This window comes from Microcaecilia unicolor, chromosome 11 (assembly GCF_901765095.1).
Source record: "Microcaecilia unicolor chromosome 11, aMicUni1.1, whole genome shotgun sequence".
NCBI classification, from domain to species: domain Eukaryota; kingdom Metazoa; phylum Chordata; class Amphibia; order Gymnophiona; family Siphonopidae; genus Microcaecilia; species Microcaecilia unicolor.
In genome coordinates this window covers 83,403,867-83,422,193 of record NC_044041.1, presented here as the reverse complement: position 1 = coordinate 83,422,193, position 18,327 = coordinate 83,403,867, and the positions used below count along the sequence as shown (strand labels likewise).

The 18,327-nt window shown below is 44.2% G+C and overlaps 1 protein-coding gene across 8 annotated transcripts in view; it reads right to left on the bottom strand.

Moving 5' to 3' along the window:
* The window catches only part of ANKRD24 (ankyrin repeat domain 24), an 84,668-nt gene that overhangs the window by 29,847 nt on the left and 36,494 nt on the right, over positions 1–18,327 (bottom strand). For 4 of the 8 annotated variants that reach the window (XM_030219275.1, XM_030219276.1, XM_030219279.1 and 1 more), the window contains 3 exons: positions 17,429–17,499; positions 11,972–12,078; positions 11,031–11,218 (listed from right to left, as the gene is read on the bottom strand). In XM_030219275.1, the coding sequence (XP_030075135.1) occupies positions 11,031–11,218; positions 11,972–12,078; positions 17,429–17,499 (366 nt within the window). The remainder of the gene's footprint in view (positions 1–11,030; positions 11,219–11,971; positions 12,079–17,428; positions 17,500–18,327) is intronic. The other 4 variants (XM_030219278.1, XM_030219282.1, XM_030219281.1 and 1 more) reach the window with 1 other exon arrangement.

Below are 18,327 nucleotides of genomic sequence, written 5' to 3'. Positions count from 1 at the left end.
TTTAAGAAGAAAGGCAGAGACAATGGAAAATTTTTCAAAAAGTAATAACTTGCGATTTATAAATTTTCCTTTGTTGGATAATGTGGCTCCTAGAGAGATGCTGAAAACATACTTTAAAGATATTTTACAGATCAGTGAAGAAAACATACCTCCTTTAGCGCAAGTTTTTTATCTTCCATCTAGACAGCAACAAATATTACAAAATCAACCTTTGGATGTTACAGCTTTCTTAGAAACCTCAGATTCTGAACAAGTAATACCAGCCACGTTATTGGCTACAGTTGTTTTGTCTTCTGACAAACTATGGATATTAAAATTGTTTTATAAAAATCGTGAAAAAATTTTCAAAGGGTTAAAAATTAGTGTATATCCTGATATATCAAAGGACACACAAGTGCGCCGGAAAAGATTTCTTCAAAAAAAGCAGGAAACGATTCAGCTGGGAGCGACTTTCTTTTTAAAATTTCCGTGCAAGTGTCTGGTCACATACCACTCTGAAAAATTTGTGTTTTATGATCCATCCCAACTCGAGACATTTATTACATCTAGGAAGACTGTTGGAATAGTAATTCCAACTAATGATGTTGTTTGAAATTGGAATATAATGTCCTCTGTACACCTCTGCCACTCTTTTTGAAATTGTTTATTTCCTATTAATATATCTTCAATGATGTTTGTATTTTGAACTCCCCACTTGTGGACTTGTATTGGTTTGAGGGAATTTTCATGTATAATACATTTTCTTATATTGTAACCTCATTATATCCAATTTTTCTAAACAAGTTTGTAAACTTGAAAAGTTGAAAATCAATAAACAAATTAAACAAAAAAAAAAAATAGGAGATATTCTTTGATAGTGTCCCGCACCTCCTCACAGTCCCCTCATCTAAAAGCGATTCATTAAGTCTCCATAGGTGAACACAGATTTTTCTCTGTACTAAAACCATTTTTAGCATGACAGTAAAAGGAACCCATTTCACCTTATTCCGTGTGTGTGTGTGTGTACACACACATAAATACATACATGCATGCATCTGTGCATATCCCTCTCTCCTTATAAAAGACAGTGGTTTCTGGCCTCTACCATAAGACCACTTGGATCTAGTCCCCACTATTATGTTTAGGGGGTGTCCTGGAACCTTGCATGGGGTGGTTGTAGTCAGATAGAGGAGACTATGTGGGAGGTGGTAAGGGTGGGGTTAACCCTCTGGGGAATAGTCAAATGACTCCTGGGAGGGGGAAGAATGATTATAACTTTGAAGGCTAACAAAACACTCTGGGAGCTTCAGAGAAAGAGGCCGGGGGCCAGAGAGACTGTTGATACCCTTGGGGGATTTCTCCCTGTCCAGTACCCAAGGAACTTCTAGATTGAATCTCCCTCACCCTGAGAGGAAAGGGGGGGGGCGATGAGACAGGACTCTCAGGCAGAGGTGAAGACAACAAAGAAAGAGAAAAAAAAAGAAAGCACGCATGCACGCACGCACGCACTCTCTACTGTAGTTCAATTCAGTTTATGTTCTTAGTAAGTAGTATTAGAACTCATAAAAATTAAGATGTTTGTTTTTAATCTATGTCTTTGAGAAGGAGTATGTTTAAGGAGTGTAGTTGAGTTGTATGACCTGCACTTGCCTTGGAACTTTTGTTTTACATGAATATGGTATCTGAAGCAACACTGAAGTGGATAGCCAAGCAAATGCAGGCTCAACAGGATGCAATGCAGAGAAGGTTTGTCCAAGTCATGAACAGGCAACGGCAGCAACAGTAACCAATGCTGCTACTAATGGAGGCCTAGACTATAGAGCTACAGAGAGTAGTTACAGAGAGTAGCGGATGAAAAACAATGGACTGTAGCCAAACAGGACTCAGAGCGAGCCGGGCTGTAGAAAACCAAGGAGCAGTGACTTTAATCTAGACTAAAGGACTAACCCTAAGGTCCAGGGGATGATTCAGAGGCCTATTTAGCCACGTTCAAGAGGATAGCTACAGTGGCCTGGTGGCCAACCAAACAATGGGCTATTAGGCTGGCTCCCTATTTAATAGGAGAAGCACAGGCTGTATACAGGGCCTTGGGCACGAGTCAAGCCCTTGACTATCAGCAAGTGATGGCAGCCATCCAAGATCGCTTATGGCTCTCACCCGAACAATATAGACACAAGTTAGGCAATGGGAATTCAAGAAGGGAGAATGTCCCCGTGTAGCAGCGCAGAACCTGTTGGACTTAGCCACTCGTTGGCTGGAACCAGAATCCCAGGGTCCCAATGCTATAGTGAGCCTAACTGTCCTTGAACAATTTCTAAATATTTTACCCTTGGCTGCCAGGATATCAGTTGTTCGTCAGGGGCCCAAAATCATAAAGGAGGCCAAAAATCTGACCAAACACTACTTAGAAGCAGAAGGAATGGGGGAGGAAAAGGGGAAGGGGTGTCCTGACAGGAATATGCCTTAGGCAAACCCTGGGAACCAGTTAGAATTATGAGAAAGGAAGGAAAGAAACCCAATGAGGGAAAATATGGGCTTCCACCAGAGTTGTTGGGAAGGCAAGAAGAGACCCCTGGGTCTAGCCCCCAACCTGAGATTAAACCTCCCCTTAGGTATTTTAGCTGCGGGGAGATTGGGCATTTCAAGCACTAATGTCCTTTGATGGACTGCTCCTTTTCTGGATCAGTGGATTCCTGGCTGCCAGAAGGGGGAGAAGCCCTTAAAGCATGGATTATGGGGGGGGGGGGGGGGGGGGGAATGGACTTAGTAGCCCTCATCAACACTTGGAGTAATCAATCTCTGGTATCGAGACCCTTGGCAAGGTAATTGGGGGTTGGGGAAAAGCTGGGAACCTTCACAGGAATGGTACGGGTGTGAAGTGTATACGGGGACTCACAACAAGAACCTACCTATGAGATAGATCTCACTTGTTAGGGGAAAACCTGGCCCCTAAAAGTTGCAATTGTAGAGCAGTTACTGTTTCCCCTGATCCTAGGTAGGGCTTGGGCAGGGATGCAAGAGGCCGTAACCCTGAAGGAGGGTTGGGTATCCACTCGGTCAAGAGACTACTCCAGGGAACAGAGTCACCTACAATTCAGTTACAGGATATTTTCCCCTTTTCGGAGACAGGGGTAATTGAAGAACTGGGAAAAACTCGAAAGCCCCGTTCTCAGAGAAGGGCAGAAAAATGGAAGGCACTAATCCCTCAGGTCAGGTGGAAGCGGTGGGGGAGGAGATGATGAAGACGTTTCATCAATTCCCCAATGAACAAAGGAAAGACCCTCATTTACAGAACTATTGGGGAAAAGCCCAAAGTCTAGAGCCAGGGAAGCAGGGTCCCTATCCCCTATACCAGAAGCACAATAACCTTTTGTACAGAATAACAGGGCCTGCATGGAAGAGAGCAGAGATAGGTTATGGTATCTTTCGGAGGCCTCTATTGATATTGGCACATTCCCACCCCCTTGCCGGGCATCTTGTGGAGGCCGGAACTGTGGACTGGTTACTGGCTCGGTTCTTTTGGCCAAGGATACACAGGGATGTAGGGGAGTTTTGTCAATCATACCAAGAATGTCAGAAGTTGTCCCAAAAATTGCCGGGGAAAGCTCCCTTAATTCCCCTACTGATTATGGAGGAACCCTTGGAAAGAGTGGAAATGGATATTATAGGCCCTTTAGACCATAGCAAAGGGGGGTACTGGTTTATTTTGGTGATGGTAGGTTACGCTACCAAATACTTCTGGGCCATCCTGATGAGAAAAACCACTGCCCAAGGAATAGCCCATGAGCTCTTAGGGATATTCTGTCAAATAGGTTTCCAGAAAGAAATATTAACTAAGCGAGGTACCAATTTTTTGTCTCGAACTCTGGAAGAGATTTTCCGGTTGTTTGGCATCCAGCAATGTAAGGGCCACTGCTTATCATCCACAAACAGATGGATTGGTAGAACACTTTATTCAGACACTGATACATACAGTGGTGGAAATAAGTATTTGATCCCTTGCTGATTTTGTAAGTTTGCCCACTGACAAAGACATGAGCAGCCCATAATTGAAGGGTAGGTTATTGGTAACAGTGAGAGATAGCACATCACAAATTAAATCCGGAAAATCACATTGTGGAAAGTATATGAATTTATTTGCATTCTGCAGAGGGAAATAAGTATTTGATCCCCCACCAACCAGTAAGAGGTCTGGCCCCTACAGACCAGGTAGATGCTCCAAATCAACTCGTTACCTGCATGACAGACAGCTGTCGGCAATGGTCACCTGTATGAAAGACACCTGTCCACAGACTCAGTGAATCAGTCAGACTCTAACCTCTACAAAATGGCCAAGAGCAAGGAGCTGTCTAAGGATGTCAGGGACAAGATCATACACCTGCACAAGGCTGGAATGGGCTATAAAACCATCAGTAAGACGCTGGGCGAGAAGGAGACAACTGTTGGTGCCATAGTAAGAAAATGGAAGAAGTACAAAATGACTGTCAATCGACAAAGATCTGGGGCTCCACGCAAAATCTCACCTCGTGGGGTATCCTTGATCATGAGGAAGGTTAGAAATCAGCCTACAACTACAAGGGGGGAACTTGTCAATGATCTCAAGGCAGCTGGGACCACTGTCACCACGAAAACCATTGGTAACACATTACGACATAACGGATTGCAATCCTGCAGTGCCCGCAAGGTCCCCCTGCTCCGGAAGGCACATGTGACGGCCCGTCTGAAGTTTGCCAGTGAACACCTGGATGATGCCGAGAGTGATTGGGAGAAGGTGCTGTGGTCAGATGAGACAAAAATTGAGCTCTTTGGCATGAACTCAACTCGCCGTGTTTGGAGGAAGAGAAATGCTGCCTATGACCCAAAGAACACCGTCCCCACTGTCAAGCATGGAGGTGGAAATGTTATGTTTTGGGGGTGTTTCTCTGCTAAGGGCACAGGACTACTTCACCGCATCAATGGGAGAATGGATGGGGCCATGTACCGTACAATTCTGAGTGACAACCTCCTTCCCTCCGCCAGGGCCTTAAAAATGGGTCGTGGCTGGGTCTTCCAGCACGACAATGACCCAAAACATACAGCCAAGGCAACAAAGGAGTGGCTCAGGAAGAAGCACATTAGGGTCATGGAGTGGCCTAGCCAGTCACCAGACCTTAATCCCATTGAAAACTTATGGAGGGAGCTGAAGCTGCGAGTTGCCAAGCGACAGCCCAGAACTCTTAATGATTTAGAGATGATCTGCAAAGAGGAGTGGACCAAAATTCCTCCTGACATGTGTGCAAACCTCATCATCAACTACAGAAGACGTCTGACCGCTGTGCTTGCCAACAAGGGTTTTGCCACCAAGTATTAGGTCTTGTTTGCCAGAGGGATTAAATACTTATTTCCCTCTGCAGAATGCAAATAAATTCATATACTTTCCACAATGTGATTTTCCGGATTTAATTTGTGATGTGCTATCTCTCACTGTTACCAATAACCTACCCTTCAATTATGGGCTGCTCATGTCTTTGTCAGTGGGCAAACTTACAAAATCAGCAAGGGATCAAATACTTATTTCCACCACTGTATGCTGAAGAAGTGCGGGGGGAGGGGAGGGGAACTAGTGCCTGTTGGGATGTGATCCTTCCCTACATATTATTTGCATACAGGGAAGTGGCACAAGTGTCGGTAGGGTTCTCATCCTTTGAATTAATGTTCGGGCGACTGCCTAGGAACTTATTGGGCATAGTTAAGGAAACATGGGTGGGAGGACCCAAGAAGTGATCTTGGTTCTTGAATATGTACAGGAACTAGGGAAGAATTTAACTCAAGTCAGGGAAATGACAGTACCGGATGCCAGAACAGTGAAGTGAGAATGACTATTTAAGCTGTGGAATGTATACACTGAAGCTGTACCATAACTTTTAATGACGGACATTGTTGTTTTGTATATCTCATAGAATTATACGCCACGGACCCAGAGAAAGGATCAAAACTCTGGCCATAGTCAGCCGTGGCGCATTGAGAACACTGAGCAATGTGTACAGATAAGTCTGGTTATTAAAAATATTATTAAAAATATATATTTGAATTAAAATTGAATGATAACGGACAGCTATTGGCGGATGGAGGTTTGTTGCCTATGATGAGAAAGTAAGCTCCGTGATACGGAAGGCTCTTTGCCACAGTATAGGAGCTGCCCTTTTGAGGCTTTTTCCTACATATTTTTCTTTTTCATATATTTAAGTACCTATGGTAGTTATGATTATGATCCAGACAGCTAAATTGTAAAAGCTTAAAAAGAGAGTCATATTTTGAAGGGGACTACATAATTGGATAAAACTAATTTAGGCCAGGCTCAGGGAAGGCAAAAGAGTTATTATGACCAAAAGGCAAGGGAACAGGAATTTAAAGATCAAGACAAAGTTTTGATACTTCTTGCTACCTCCCAAAATAAATTATTAGCTCAGTGGAAGGGGTTCTTTGTAGTGACACATTGAATCGGCCCCTGGACATACAAAATCAGCCAAGGCTGAGATAGGAAGCAGCTATACCATGTTAATCTAATAAATCCTAATAAATATTAAGGCCCTGGGTGGAGAGAGGATTAATTGCTGAAGCAGATATGGAGGAAGATGAGGACTTTGGACCTGAGATAGAGGGAAGGAAGGAAGGAGGAACACCCCGTTAGGATTGGGGAAATGCTTCAACCGACCCAAAAAGTACAGTTGCAAGCTTTAGTCCACTGGTTCCGGGATGTCTTTTCCTCCCTGCCAGGACACAGTCAGGTTGGAGCCCATCGGGTTATAACCCAACCGGGTCGAATAATTAGACAGAGACTGTACTGCCTACCCAGAGCTAAGCAAGAAGTGGTAGAACGAGAAGTAGCGAAAATGCTCTGGTTAAGGGTAACTGAGGAGTCCAACATCGAGTGGGCCAGCCCTATAATATTAGTCCTGAAACCAGACAGAAGTACCTGGTTCTGTGTTGGTTTTAGGGAAGTAAATAGGATTTCATGTTTTGATGCTTACCCAATGCCCAGAATAGACAATTTGATTGAAGAGCTGGGGGGGGGGGGGCAGTATTTGTCAACACGAAAGGGTATTGGCAGATTCCATTACAGAAGGACTCTCGGGAAAAGACAGCATTTGTGACCCTCCAGGGCCTATACCAATTCACCGTGCTACCATTTGGGCTCCATGGGGTTCCAGCCACATTTCAAAAGGTGATGAATGCCATACTGAAACCCCACTAGGTCTATATCAGGGCCTATTTAGATGACATAGAAGTATTCTCAGTCACATGGGAGGAGCATTTGACCCATTTAGAGCGGTATTGTAAGGCCCCAAGACAGGCTATTCTTACGGCTAACCCCAAAAAGTGTGCCCTAGGACAGACAGAGGTACAGTACCTCGACCACTGTGTGGGAGGGGGGAAAGTAAAACCCATGGATGCCAAGATGGAAGCAATTCAGGAGGTCCCCGTGCACAAGACTAAGAAACAAATGAGGGCTTTCTTAGGACTAGTGGGGAACTATAGGAAATTTATACCCCATTTTGCTGAGCTAGCTGCAGATTTGACCAGCATGCTGCGGAATTCGCACTCAACCAAGCTAAAATGAGATAGGATGGCTGACCAGGCTTTTGTTCATCTGAAAGAAGCCTTATGTAATGATCCTGCCCTACAGAACATGGATTTCAGCAAGGAATTTATTCTACAAATGGATGTCTCGGGGTTGAGCTTAGGGGCAGTATTAAACCAGAAAATAGGGAAGGGAAGGGAAATGGGACTTGATATACCACCTTTCTGAGGTTTTTTTTTGCAACTACATTCAAAGCAGTTTACATATATTCAGGTACTTATTTTGTATCAGGGGCAATGGAGGGTTAAGTGACTTGCCCAGAGTCACAAGGAGCTGCAGTGGGAATTGAACTCAGTTCCCCAGGATCAAAGTCCACTGCACTAACCACTAGGCTACTAAGAACATCCAGTACTTTATTTGAATAGGAAGCTGAATAACAGTATGCTACTACAGAAATGGAGTGTTTGGAAGTAAAATGGGTGATGAATTCCCTCAGGTACTATCTGTTGAAAAGACATTTTGTATTGATGACTGACCATGCTCCGAGGTAAGATGAAAAACAGCATAAGACTTACCAGCAGAAAAGGTCCACACTACTATAGAATTTCTATTATAGGAGAGTGTAGCTACTCATCAGAACAGAGAAAGAAAGAAAGAAAGAGAAAACAAGTAGTTCTCTCTTTAAAAAAGATAACTGACAAAATAAAGACCCTACTATTAAAGAAAAAAGTTTCTCTAAAAAAAAAATATATATATATATTTTTTTTAAAGCCCTAAGTCCTCACTATTACATTCAGGAGGAGTCTGGAGCTTTGAATGGGGGGAGAGTTGTAGCCTGATAGAGGAGACTACATGGGAGGTGGCAAGTGCGGGGCTAACCCTCTGGTGAATAGTCAAATGACTCCTGGGCGGAAGAAGAGGTTTAAAGCTGAACAACTGAGAGTTGGAAGAGACTGGACTTATTTGCATGAGATTTGCATGGACAAATGATATGAGAAAACTTTGAGGGCTGAAAAAAGACTCTGGGAGCTTCAGAGAAAGAGGCCAGGAGCTGGAGAGACTGTTGTGACGCTTGGGGGTTTCTCCCTGGCCAGTACCCAAGGAACATTTGGATTGTACCTCTCTCACCCTGAGAGGAAAGGGAGCAGTGAGACAGGACTCTCTAGCAGAGGAAATCAAAGAAAAACAATCTCTTTTGTAGGATTAAAGTGAGTTTGTATTTTAGTAAAGAAAATGGAGCATTAAAATTGGTTTGTATTGGATTTTTGAATAAGTGGTTATACAATATGTTTATTTTTTTGCTCTAGTTGTACATTGTATTACCCAAACCTACCATGGGAATGTACTATGTAATAGAATTTATTACCCAATATTTATCACAGCTTAGTAAAATGGTTTTAACATCAGATCCAAGGCAGGTATTAAATTTTAAAAAGTTCATATGGAGAGAACAGGAGATTACAAAAGCTGGTAGAGAACATCTTTTGCAAGTGGTTTATTTATGTGCATGTACTTATTTTGTACTTGGGGCAATGGAGGGTTAAATGACTTGCCCAGAGTTATAAGGAGCTGCAGTGTGAATTAAACCCACTTCACCAGGATTGAAGTCTGCTGCACTATAGTTTATTTACACTTGCTATACTGCCCAAGCTAACTTGCAGATCTGGGCCAAAAACAGATTCAGAAAGGAACTACAATATTTGACAGGATAGGCAGTTTCACGCAACAGAAACACGATCAGGCAAAAATTGAAAGGCTCAATGGAGGAAGAAAGGTGGGAAGGATAGTATAAGAGCAAGGCTTGGAAAAGGGGAGGGGGGATTGCATGACAATCAAACTCTCTGCTCTCATTAATTGAAAGCCTGTTTAAACAACCAGGTTTTCAGAACTTTTTTGAAGTTCTTAAAGGAACTATCAGACCTTAAAGGTAGAGGGAGAGAATTCCAGTGAGCAGGAGCTGCAAAGAAGAACGCACTAGGCTACTTCTCCACTCCACTTAACATGTGCTCAGGTCTTTTGGAACTAATTTAGCATGCACACTGTTCCACGTGCACGCCAAGCTTTAGTACCGAGGTTCTTTGTCATCTGTTACACATTTATTTATTTATTAGGATTTATTTACCACCTTTTACATGTCTAGTGAAGTGCTTCTTAGCCCTCTCTTGGCGGCACACCTAGCCAGTTGGTATTTCAGGATCACCACAATGACTATGTGGAGGCGTGGCCTAGTGGTTAGAGCACCCAGGTTGATATCCAAAGGTGGCCAGTTCAAATCATACTGCTGCTCCTTGTGATCTCAGGCAAGTCATTTAGGCCTCCATTGTCTCAGCTACAAACTTAGATCATGAGCTCTCCAGGGACAAATACTCAGTGTACCTGACATAACTCACCTTGAGCTGCTACTGAAAAGGTGTGGGCAAAATCTAAGTACTACAAATAATTTCTATAGTGTTATGCAGCACTGTACACATTATATGCAAGTACTTTCTTGGAGGGCTCACAATCTAAGTTTTGGTACCTGAGGCAATGGAGGGTTAAGTGACTAGCCCAAGGTCACAAGGAGCTGCAGTGGGAACTGAACCCAGTTCTCCAGGATCAAAGTCCACTGCACTAACCACTAGGCTACTCCTCCCTCCTCTATATAGTATATACAGGTACCTGTACTTATTAGTACCTGGGGCAATGAAGGGTGAAGTGACTTGCCCAGAGTCACAAGGAAATGCAGTGCGAATCAAACTTCAGATGCACAAGTTAGTTTCACATGATTAAGAGGATTGTCAGTTGTCGGACAGTATTCTGAGACTCTCCTCCAAACAAGAAGTTAGCTGACAGCTAAGCGTGACTTGAAGCAGGTGTAAATGCTGACACTAATATTTTCCCAGGCACATAGGGATCGCTGTTTTCAAGGTTCCCAAGCTACAAATTGTTTAAATCTGGCATTGGGGTATGAGTTTCACCTTGGCTAACTATGAAGGGAATTCTATAACAGAACACCTGCATTTAGAAGGTGATTTTAGGACAGCTAGGGACTGATATTCAGACTGCAGGAGGCAGCCCAGCTATCTCCCGTGGTTGGCAGTGAAACCAGGTATTCAATGCAGGGCCATTTCCGGTGATCGGCATTGCATATCTGGTTTAATTTTGGCCGGTATAAACTTAACCAGCCAAGCTAATATTCACTGTTGCCCGGTTCAAGTTTATAGCAGCCAAAGATAGGCCTGCTATTTTTGCGGCCCGATTTGGCTGCCAAACTTAGCCAGTTATATCGCGGGATATAACTAGTTAGCTGCTAAGCGCTGACCAGGATTATTCAGTGGGAGATAACCAGCTACCTCCTGCTGAATATTTGTGGATAGCCAGTTAAGCACTATTTAACCGGCCAGGAGCTGTCTTCCTTCTCTGACAGTCATGGGTTCTGATGTCAGTGGAAACATAGCCTCATCTGAAATCTGCAGACAGGATATGGGCAGGTATGTGTTAATCCACTTACCGCTAGCCCAGGACTTCTGGTGTGCTGTTTCCTGTAGGAAGTGCTGGATAAGTGCATTTCCTGAAGCCATGCTGTAGTGGACTGCATCGTGCCCCAGGGAGTCCACGATGCTCACTCTGGCTCCACTGTGCACCAGGACCTCCACTGTCTCCACGCTGTCATTCTCACAGGCCAGCATCAATGCTGTTCTAGAATAGCAGAGGACACATGGACATAGGTTTAGGCTACAGTATGGCAGGAGATGAAGGTCTTGCATTGCATCTCAAGCTTAGCCCTCAACCTTTAAACATCTGCAGACATGACATTTCTCACTTTACAGACATCCCCGATCTTCTATCCAGCCTGGAAAGTCTCATAATTTAGTCTGCAGATGTGAGCTTCTTCTCACAAAAGGACTCACCTATGTGTCCGGTAACCTCCAAAGGTAATATTTACTGCTCTTTTCAAAGAAGAATTCAAGGATACAGCAATCTATGATGCACAAATTCACCTGTGCTCCAGGCTACCCTTGAAGATAGAGTTTGTCTGTACTCCAGGGAGTCTCACTAGAAAAGGGGTGAACAACCTGTGGCCCATCATTGAATTTTATGCGGCCCCCCCAATTGGAAAGTATAGATAGAAAATGTTATTAACTGGAGTTTTGGTGATTTTAAATACTGTATTTCACAAATATTTTCAGAATAGCCACTCTAGCAATTTGTTTCCATCGTTTTTAGTTTCATTTTTATTTATTTATTCATAGAAGGCCTACAGAGCTCTGTGCATTTCCGGTTCCAACATTATGTAATGTTGCAGTCCGCTACGGGTAGTACTGACAGTCATGTGGCCCTCTGTGTATAACGGTTGCCCGCCCCCCCAGCAGAAGGATTCACTTATGTTTCAGCTGCCCTCGCTGAGAAGTTTGTTACAGGGTCTACATGCAGGAGTAAGGAACAACTTACCGGCCCTGAAGGTCTCTGGCATTCACTTGGGCTCCTCTGTGTAGCAGATAATGGCACAGCTCTGAGTGACTCATCTGGGCTGCAAGAATCAAAGGAGTGGATCCATCCTACAGGGACAGAAGCAAGTGATAGCAAGAGCAAGACAGGATAATGTTAAGAAGAAGGAAAGGAAGGTGAGAAGACAGGCCTTCAAGGAAATTGCAAACCATGGGAAGAGTGGAATCTGAGAGCCCTGTCTGAATTCAATAACATCTGAAAGCAGAGATTCTTTGGGTTTGGTGGATGATCTCTCTCCTGTGATATCTCAAACTATTTAGCATGTTAGATTTCTAAACACACAACCAAGTGAAGTCGGTGGCACCACAAATATTGTCACCTTGTAACGTTCCCCTCTAGCTCTCAACATGAGAATATCTCCAAAGAGACGGTGCAACTAGGAAATTGGAAATGAGGGCATAGAAGAGGCTCTGATGTGAGAGCTGTTGGTTTTCTGGAACAAACAGCTCCACCCTTTTCTTCTAACCTCTTGACATGTCTGCCTGTAAACTATCCATTTAAAAGAGAAAAGGGTGAATAAAAAAAAAGAAAAGATTTTTAAATCAAAATCCAACATCCAATCTGTGTCATAGCATAAAAAGAAAACCCGCCCGATGTTCAAAAGGGTTTAACTGGGCAGGAGAGGCTAGGTAGTGCCGTGAGAATACTGCTGAAGATTGTGGCAGCCATTTTGTGCTTGAAGCAGGCATAGGCAGGAGTGACTGGAGTTCACGCCTGCCCAACTTCCTTCCCCACCCCCACCCCCCAAGACCATCAGGAATCCAAAGGCAGGCCTGGGGGGGCCTACCGGTAGGCTAAGTGTTATAAGGAAGGGAGGGGAAAGCTCATGGGAGGGTGGGGGACAGGCTGGAAGGGGGTCGGAAAGTGGCCAGATTTTGGAGGGGCTGCTCTTGAGGGGGGGTGGAAGCAGGGAGCTGAGGGAGATCAGAACAAGGGGGGAGAGTTATAAGGACCTGACAAATCCTTTATGTGGCTCCTCACTGATATTCACCTGGGACCCATGTAAGTGTCTTATGGAGATCCTGGCTCTGTGGGTCCTGGCTGAATAATCGACTAGGAGCCACATAAATGCCGACGACCAGTTCATGCCCGGATAGGCCTAGATATTTAATGCTGGTGCCCAGACATAGCCCAGCACTGAATATCTGGGTCAAGTTTGGTCAGTAATAGTCAGCAATTACAAAAATACTGACCGCTGCCAGATGAATACTGACCAGAATGTCTACTTTTTATCCTGTATCTGCTGCTGTTACAGATACAGTGGTGGAAATAAGTATTTGATCCCTTGCTGATTTTGTAAGTTTGCCCACTGACAAAGACATGAGCAGCCCATAATTGAAGGGTAGGTTATTGGTAACAGTGAGAGATAGCACATCACAAATTAAATCCGGAAAATCACATTGTGGAAAGTATATGAATTTATTTGCATTCTGCAGAGGGAAATAAGTATTTGATCCCCCACCAACCAGTAAGAGATCTGGCCCCTACAGACCAGGTAGATGCTCCAAATCAACTCGTTACCTGCATGACAGACAGCTGTCGGCAATAGTCACCTGTATGAAAGACACCTGTCCACAGACTCAGTGAATCAGTCAGACTCTAACCTCTACAAAATGGCCAAGAGCAAGGAGCTGTCTAAGGATGTCAGGGACAAGATCATACACCTGCACAAGGCTGGAATGGGCTACAAAACCATCAGTAAGACGCTGGGCGAGAAGGAACTGTTGGTGCCATAGTAAGAAAATGGAAGAAGTACAAAATGACTGTCAATCGACAAAGATCTGGGGCTCCACGCAAAATCTCACCTCGTGGGGTATCCTTGATCATGAGGAAGGTTAGAAATCAGCCTACAACTACAAGGGGGGAACTTGTCAATGATCTCAAGGCAGCTGGGACCACTGTCACCACGAAAACCATTGGTAACACATTACGACATAACGGATTGCAATCCTGCAGTGCCCGCAAGGTCCCCCTGCTCCGGAAGGCACATGTGACGGCCCGTCTGAAGTTTGCCAGTGAACACCTGGATGATGCCGAGAGTGATTGGGAGAAGGTGCTGTGGTCAGATGAGACAAAAATTGAGCTCTTTGGCATGAACTCAACTCGCCGTGTTTGGAGGAAGAGAAATGCTGCCTATGACCCAAAGAACACCGTCCCCACTGTCAAGCATGGAGGTGGAAATGTTATGTTTTGGGGGTGTTTCTCTGCTAAGGGCACAGGACTACTCCACCGCATCAATGGGAGAATGGATGGGGCCATGTACCGTACAATTCTGAGTGACAACCTCCTTCCCTCCGCCAGGGCCTTAAAAATGGGTCGTGGCTGGGTCTTCCAGCACGACAATGACCCAAAACATACAGCCAAGGCAACAAAGGAGTGGCTCAGGAAGAAGCACATTAGGGTCATGGAGTGGCCTAGCCAGTCACCAGACCTTAATCCCATTGAAAACTTATGGAGGGAGCTGAAGCTGCGAGTTGCCAAGCGACAGCCCAGAACTCTTAATGATTTAGAGATGTTCTGCAAAGAGGAGTGGACCAAAATTCCTCCTGACATGTGTGCAAACCTCATCATCAACTACAGAAGACGTCTGACCGCTGTGCTTGCCAACAAGGGTTTTGCCACCAAGTATTAGGTCTTGTTTGCCAGAGGGATTAAATACTTATTTCCCTCTGCAGAATGCAAATAAATTCATATACTTTCCACAATGTGATTTTCCGGATTTAATTTGTGATGTGCTATCTCTCACTGTTACTAATAACCTACCCTTCAATTATGGGCTGCTCATGTCTTTGTCAGTGGGCAAACTTACAAAATCAGCAAGGGATCAAATACTTATTTCCACCACTGTATTTTGATACAATTCATAAGGAAATGCAGTTTGAAAGACGTGTACCAGATGCAGTAAATGCTTATAAATAAGTAGTCATGTCTAAATGTACACCAGTGATATTTTCAGTTGGTTAATATGATACCTCATCTTTTACATCAAATAATCTAGTAAATAAAGGATTAAAAACAGACATTTTCTTAACATGCTAAGACTCATAATGGATGTTGGATTTTGATTAACACATAGTTATTGTTTATATTCACCTTTTTTTCTTTTAGGTATTTACAGATAGGAGTCCTTTTACTAAGCTGCAGTAAATAGTAGCCTTAGCGCACCCTTCTGCAGGCTTGTCCTGTACTCTAAGATCATTTTTACCACAGCCGTAAAATGGCCAATTTTCTGTATTTTGTATTAATGACCATGCATTAATGTTAGCTAACTCACTTCAAGCTCATAGCATAAGTCCATCAAATGATACCTTTCAAACCTTATGATTCTGGGCTTGTGATACTTGCAATTAAAGAAAATCTTTTTTTGGAAGACATCCGTTTGGCGGAGTCATGGGGCTCTCATCATAGTAACGTGGAGGGGCTTAATCGAAAGGGACGCCCAAGTTTTGCTCAGGACGTCCTCACAAAACGTCCTGGCGAAGGGGCGGGGTTAATGAAACAAGATGGGCGTCCATCTTTCTTTTCGATAATACGGTCGGGGACGCCCAAATCTTGACATTTAGGTTGTCCCTAGAGATGGTCGTCCCTAGACTTGGTCATTTCTGATTTTTGGCGATAATGGAAACCGAGGACGCCCATCTCAGAAATGACCAAATGCAAGCCCTTTGGTGGTGGGAGGAGCCAGCATTCGTAGTGCACTGGTGCCCCTCGCATGCCAGGACACCAACCGGGCACCCTAGGAGGCACTGCAGTGGACTTCAGAAATTGCTCCCAGGTACATAGCTCCCTTACCGTCTGTACTGAGCCCCCAACCCCCCCCCCAAAACCCATTACCCCCAACTGTACACCACTACCATAGCCCTTACGGGTGAAGATGTGAGTACAGTGGGTTTCTGGTGGGTTTTGGAGGGCTCACATTTACCACCACAAGTGTAACAGGTGGGGGGGGGGGATGGGCCTGGGTCTGCCTGCCTGAAGTGCACTGTACCCATTAAAACTGCTCCAGGGACCTGCATACTGCTGCGATGGACCTGAGTATGACATTTGAGGCTGGGACAAAATATTTTTAAAGATGTTTTTTTGAGGGTGGGAGGGGGTTAGTGACCACTGGGGGAGTAAGGGGAAGTCATCCCCAATTCCCTCCGGTGGTCATCTGGTCAGTTCAGGCACCTATTTGTGGCTTGGTCGTAAGAAAAAAGGACCAGGTAAAGTCGTCCAAGTATTCGTCAGGGACGCCCTTTTTTTCCATTATGGGTTGAGGACGCCCATGTGTTAGGCACGCCCAAGTCCTGCCTTTGCTACGCCTCCGACATGCCCCTGGGAACTTTGGTCGTCCTCGCGACGGAAAGCAGTTGGGGATGTCCAAAATCGGCTTTCGATTATGCCGATTTGGGCGACCCTGTGAGAAGGACGTCCTTCTCTTTCGAAAATAAGCCTGATAGTAACATAGTAGGTGATGGCAGAAAAAGACCTGTATTGTCCTTCCAGTCTGCCCATTGATTTTGGCCTCCACTCTCCAATCGTCACTGGTCTTCAAATGTGTTTTTTTATCATTATATTTTATATATATATATATATATATTTTTGTACTTTTAAAGCATTTCTTTTAACATTCAAGTCCTTGAATGTTAAAAGAAACTCTTTAAAAATACAAAAAAAAATATATAAAAAATATAATGTATACATCCAGGAGCCTCAGGCAGCACTCTTCTGCAAGTGGCATTTCCCTTTTCCTTCCTCCACCCTGGTTCCCGAGTTTCAAAAGCCAATGGCGGCAGCAATTCCCATAAGCTGCCCTGCCACCGGCACTCGCCTCTTCTTTTTACTGCGGCCCGCCTCTCTGATGTAACTTCCTGTTTCCTCAGAGGCGGCTGCAATAGAGAACAGGCCGGTGGCAGGCAGCATATGGGAATCACTGCCGCTGCCGGCTTTTGGAATATGGAGAAAGAAGGTAAACTCGGGGTACAGTGTGGAGGAAGGAAGGGGGGAGATGCCAGAACTTGCCCCAGGGGGAGTGGGCAACATCTCAGCACTGCCTCAGGCAGCATCTTGCCTTGGGCCACATCCTAGCAATCTAAATGCATCTGCCATTTCATCACTGTACAAGTTTTCCAAAATATATAGAGGGGTCCTTTTACTAACATACGCTAACAGATTTAGCGAGCTCTAATGATTAGTACATGCTAAATGATAAGACGCCCACAGGAATTTAATGGATGTCTTATCATTTAGTACACGCTAATCAGCGCACGCTAAATCGATTAATTCACCTTAGTAAAAGGACCCCATAATGAGCACCAGTAGAATGCAAGAGCATTCACCGATCCTCCTTGTTTCATGGCAGTTGACTAGGTATAACTTGATTTTTTTTTTTAAGTCCAAATGCTGAAGGATATTTACCTGATCTTTACTATTCAACGCTGCCTTGAAATCACATAGGAGCTCTGTGCAGGAAATGCAGCCACTCAAAGCTAATGAGCGAAACAAGCCAGATAGTGGGACCCGTGAGAGGGAAGGCACAAGATGACCATGAAAGGAAAAACAGGAGGGGAGCATGAGAGAAAGGTGAAAAGAGGGAGGGAATGTGAGAAAATATGAGTGAGTAGACAGAGAAAGATGAAGGGAATAAAAAAAAAAAGTGAAAAGAAGTAAAACAGAGTCCGTGGCAGCAAGTGCTGATATGTTATCTTTTGCTCTTATTGTCCTGATCTAGGGGAGATATTGGCTTCCAAAAGGCAGCCAAAATATGTATTAAATTAATCTAATTAAAAGGCTTCACCTTATTTTCCTTTTCAAAGCATTATTCACTAAGCACCATGTAAGGAACCTATTCAAAATCTAGGAAAAAAGGTGCCTCATTTTTGCCAAAGTTTTGACAGCTCCACAAATTTCTCTCTATTGATTTATCAGCAATGTGACATCCCCAATGGTGGGAGCAAGGGAGATTTAAGAAAAAAAGGGGAAATTAAGGGGCCTTTTTTACAAAGTGGCAGTAAGCATTAACATGTGCTTACCACACTCTAAAAAGGCACTACGACGGGATGCGCTCAGGCGTCCCGTGGTAGTTCTGGGATCAGCATACACCAATCCCGTGCTAAAATATTTTTTTTGAACGGAGGATGTGTTTGGAGGCAGAGATTAGGTGTGCCCTGCACTGATTGAGTAGCACAGGTAAATCACCACGTGCTGACCAATTAGCGTGGGAGCTCTTACCGCCTAGTAAATAGCTGGTGGGAAGGGGGTCACATCCTAATGGTCATTTGCTAATTGGGAAATTATCACATGGCAATTAATGGTAA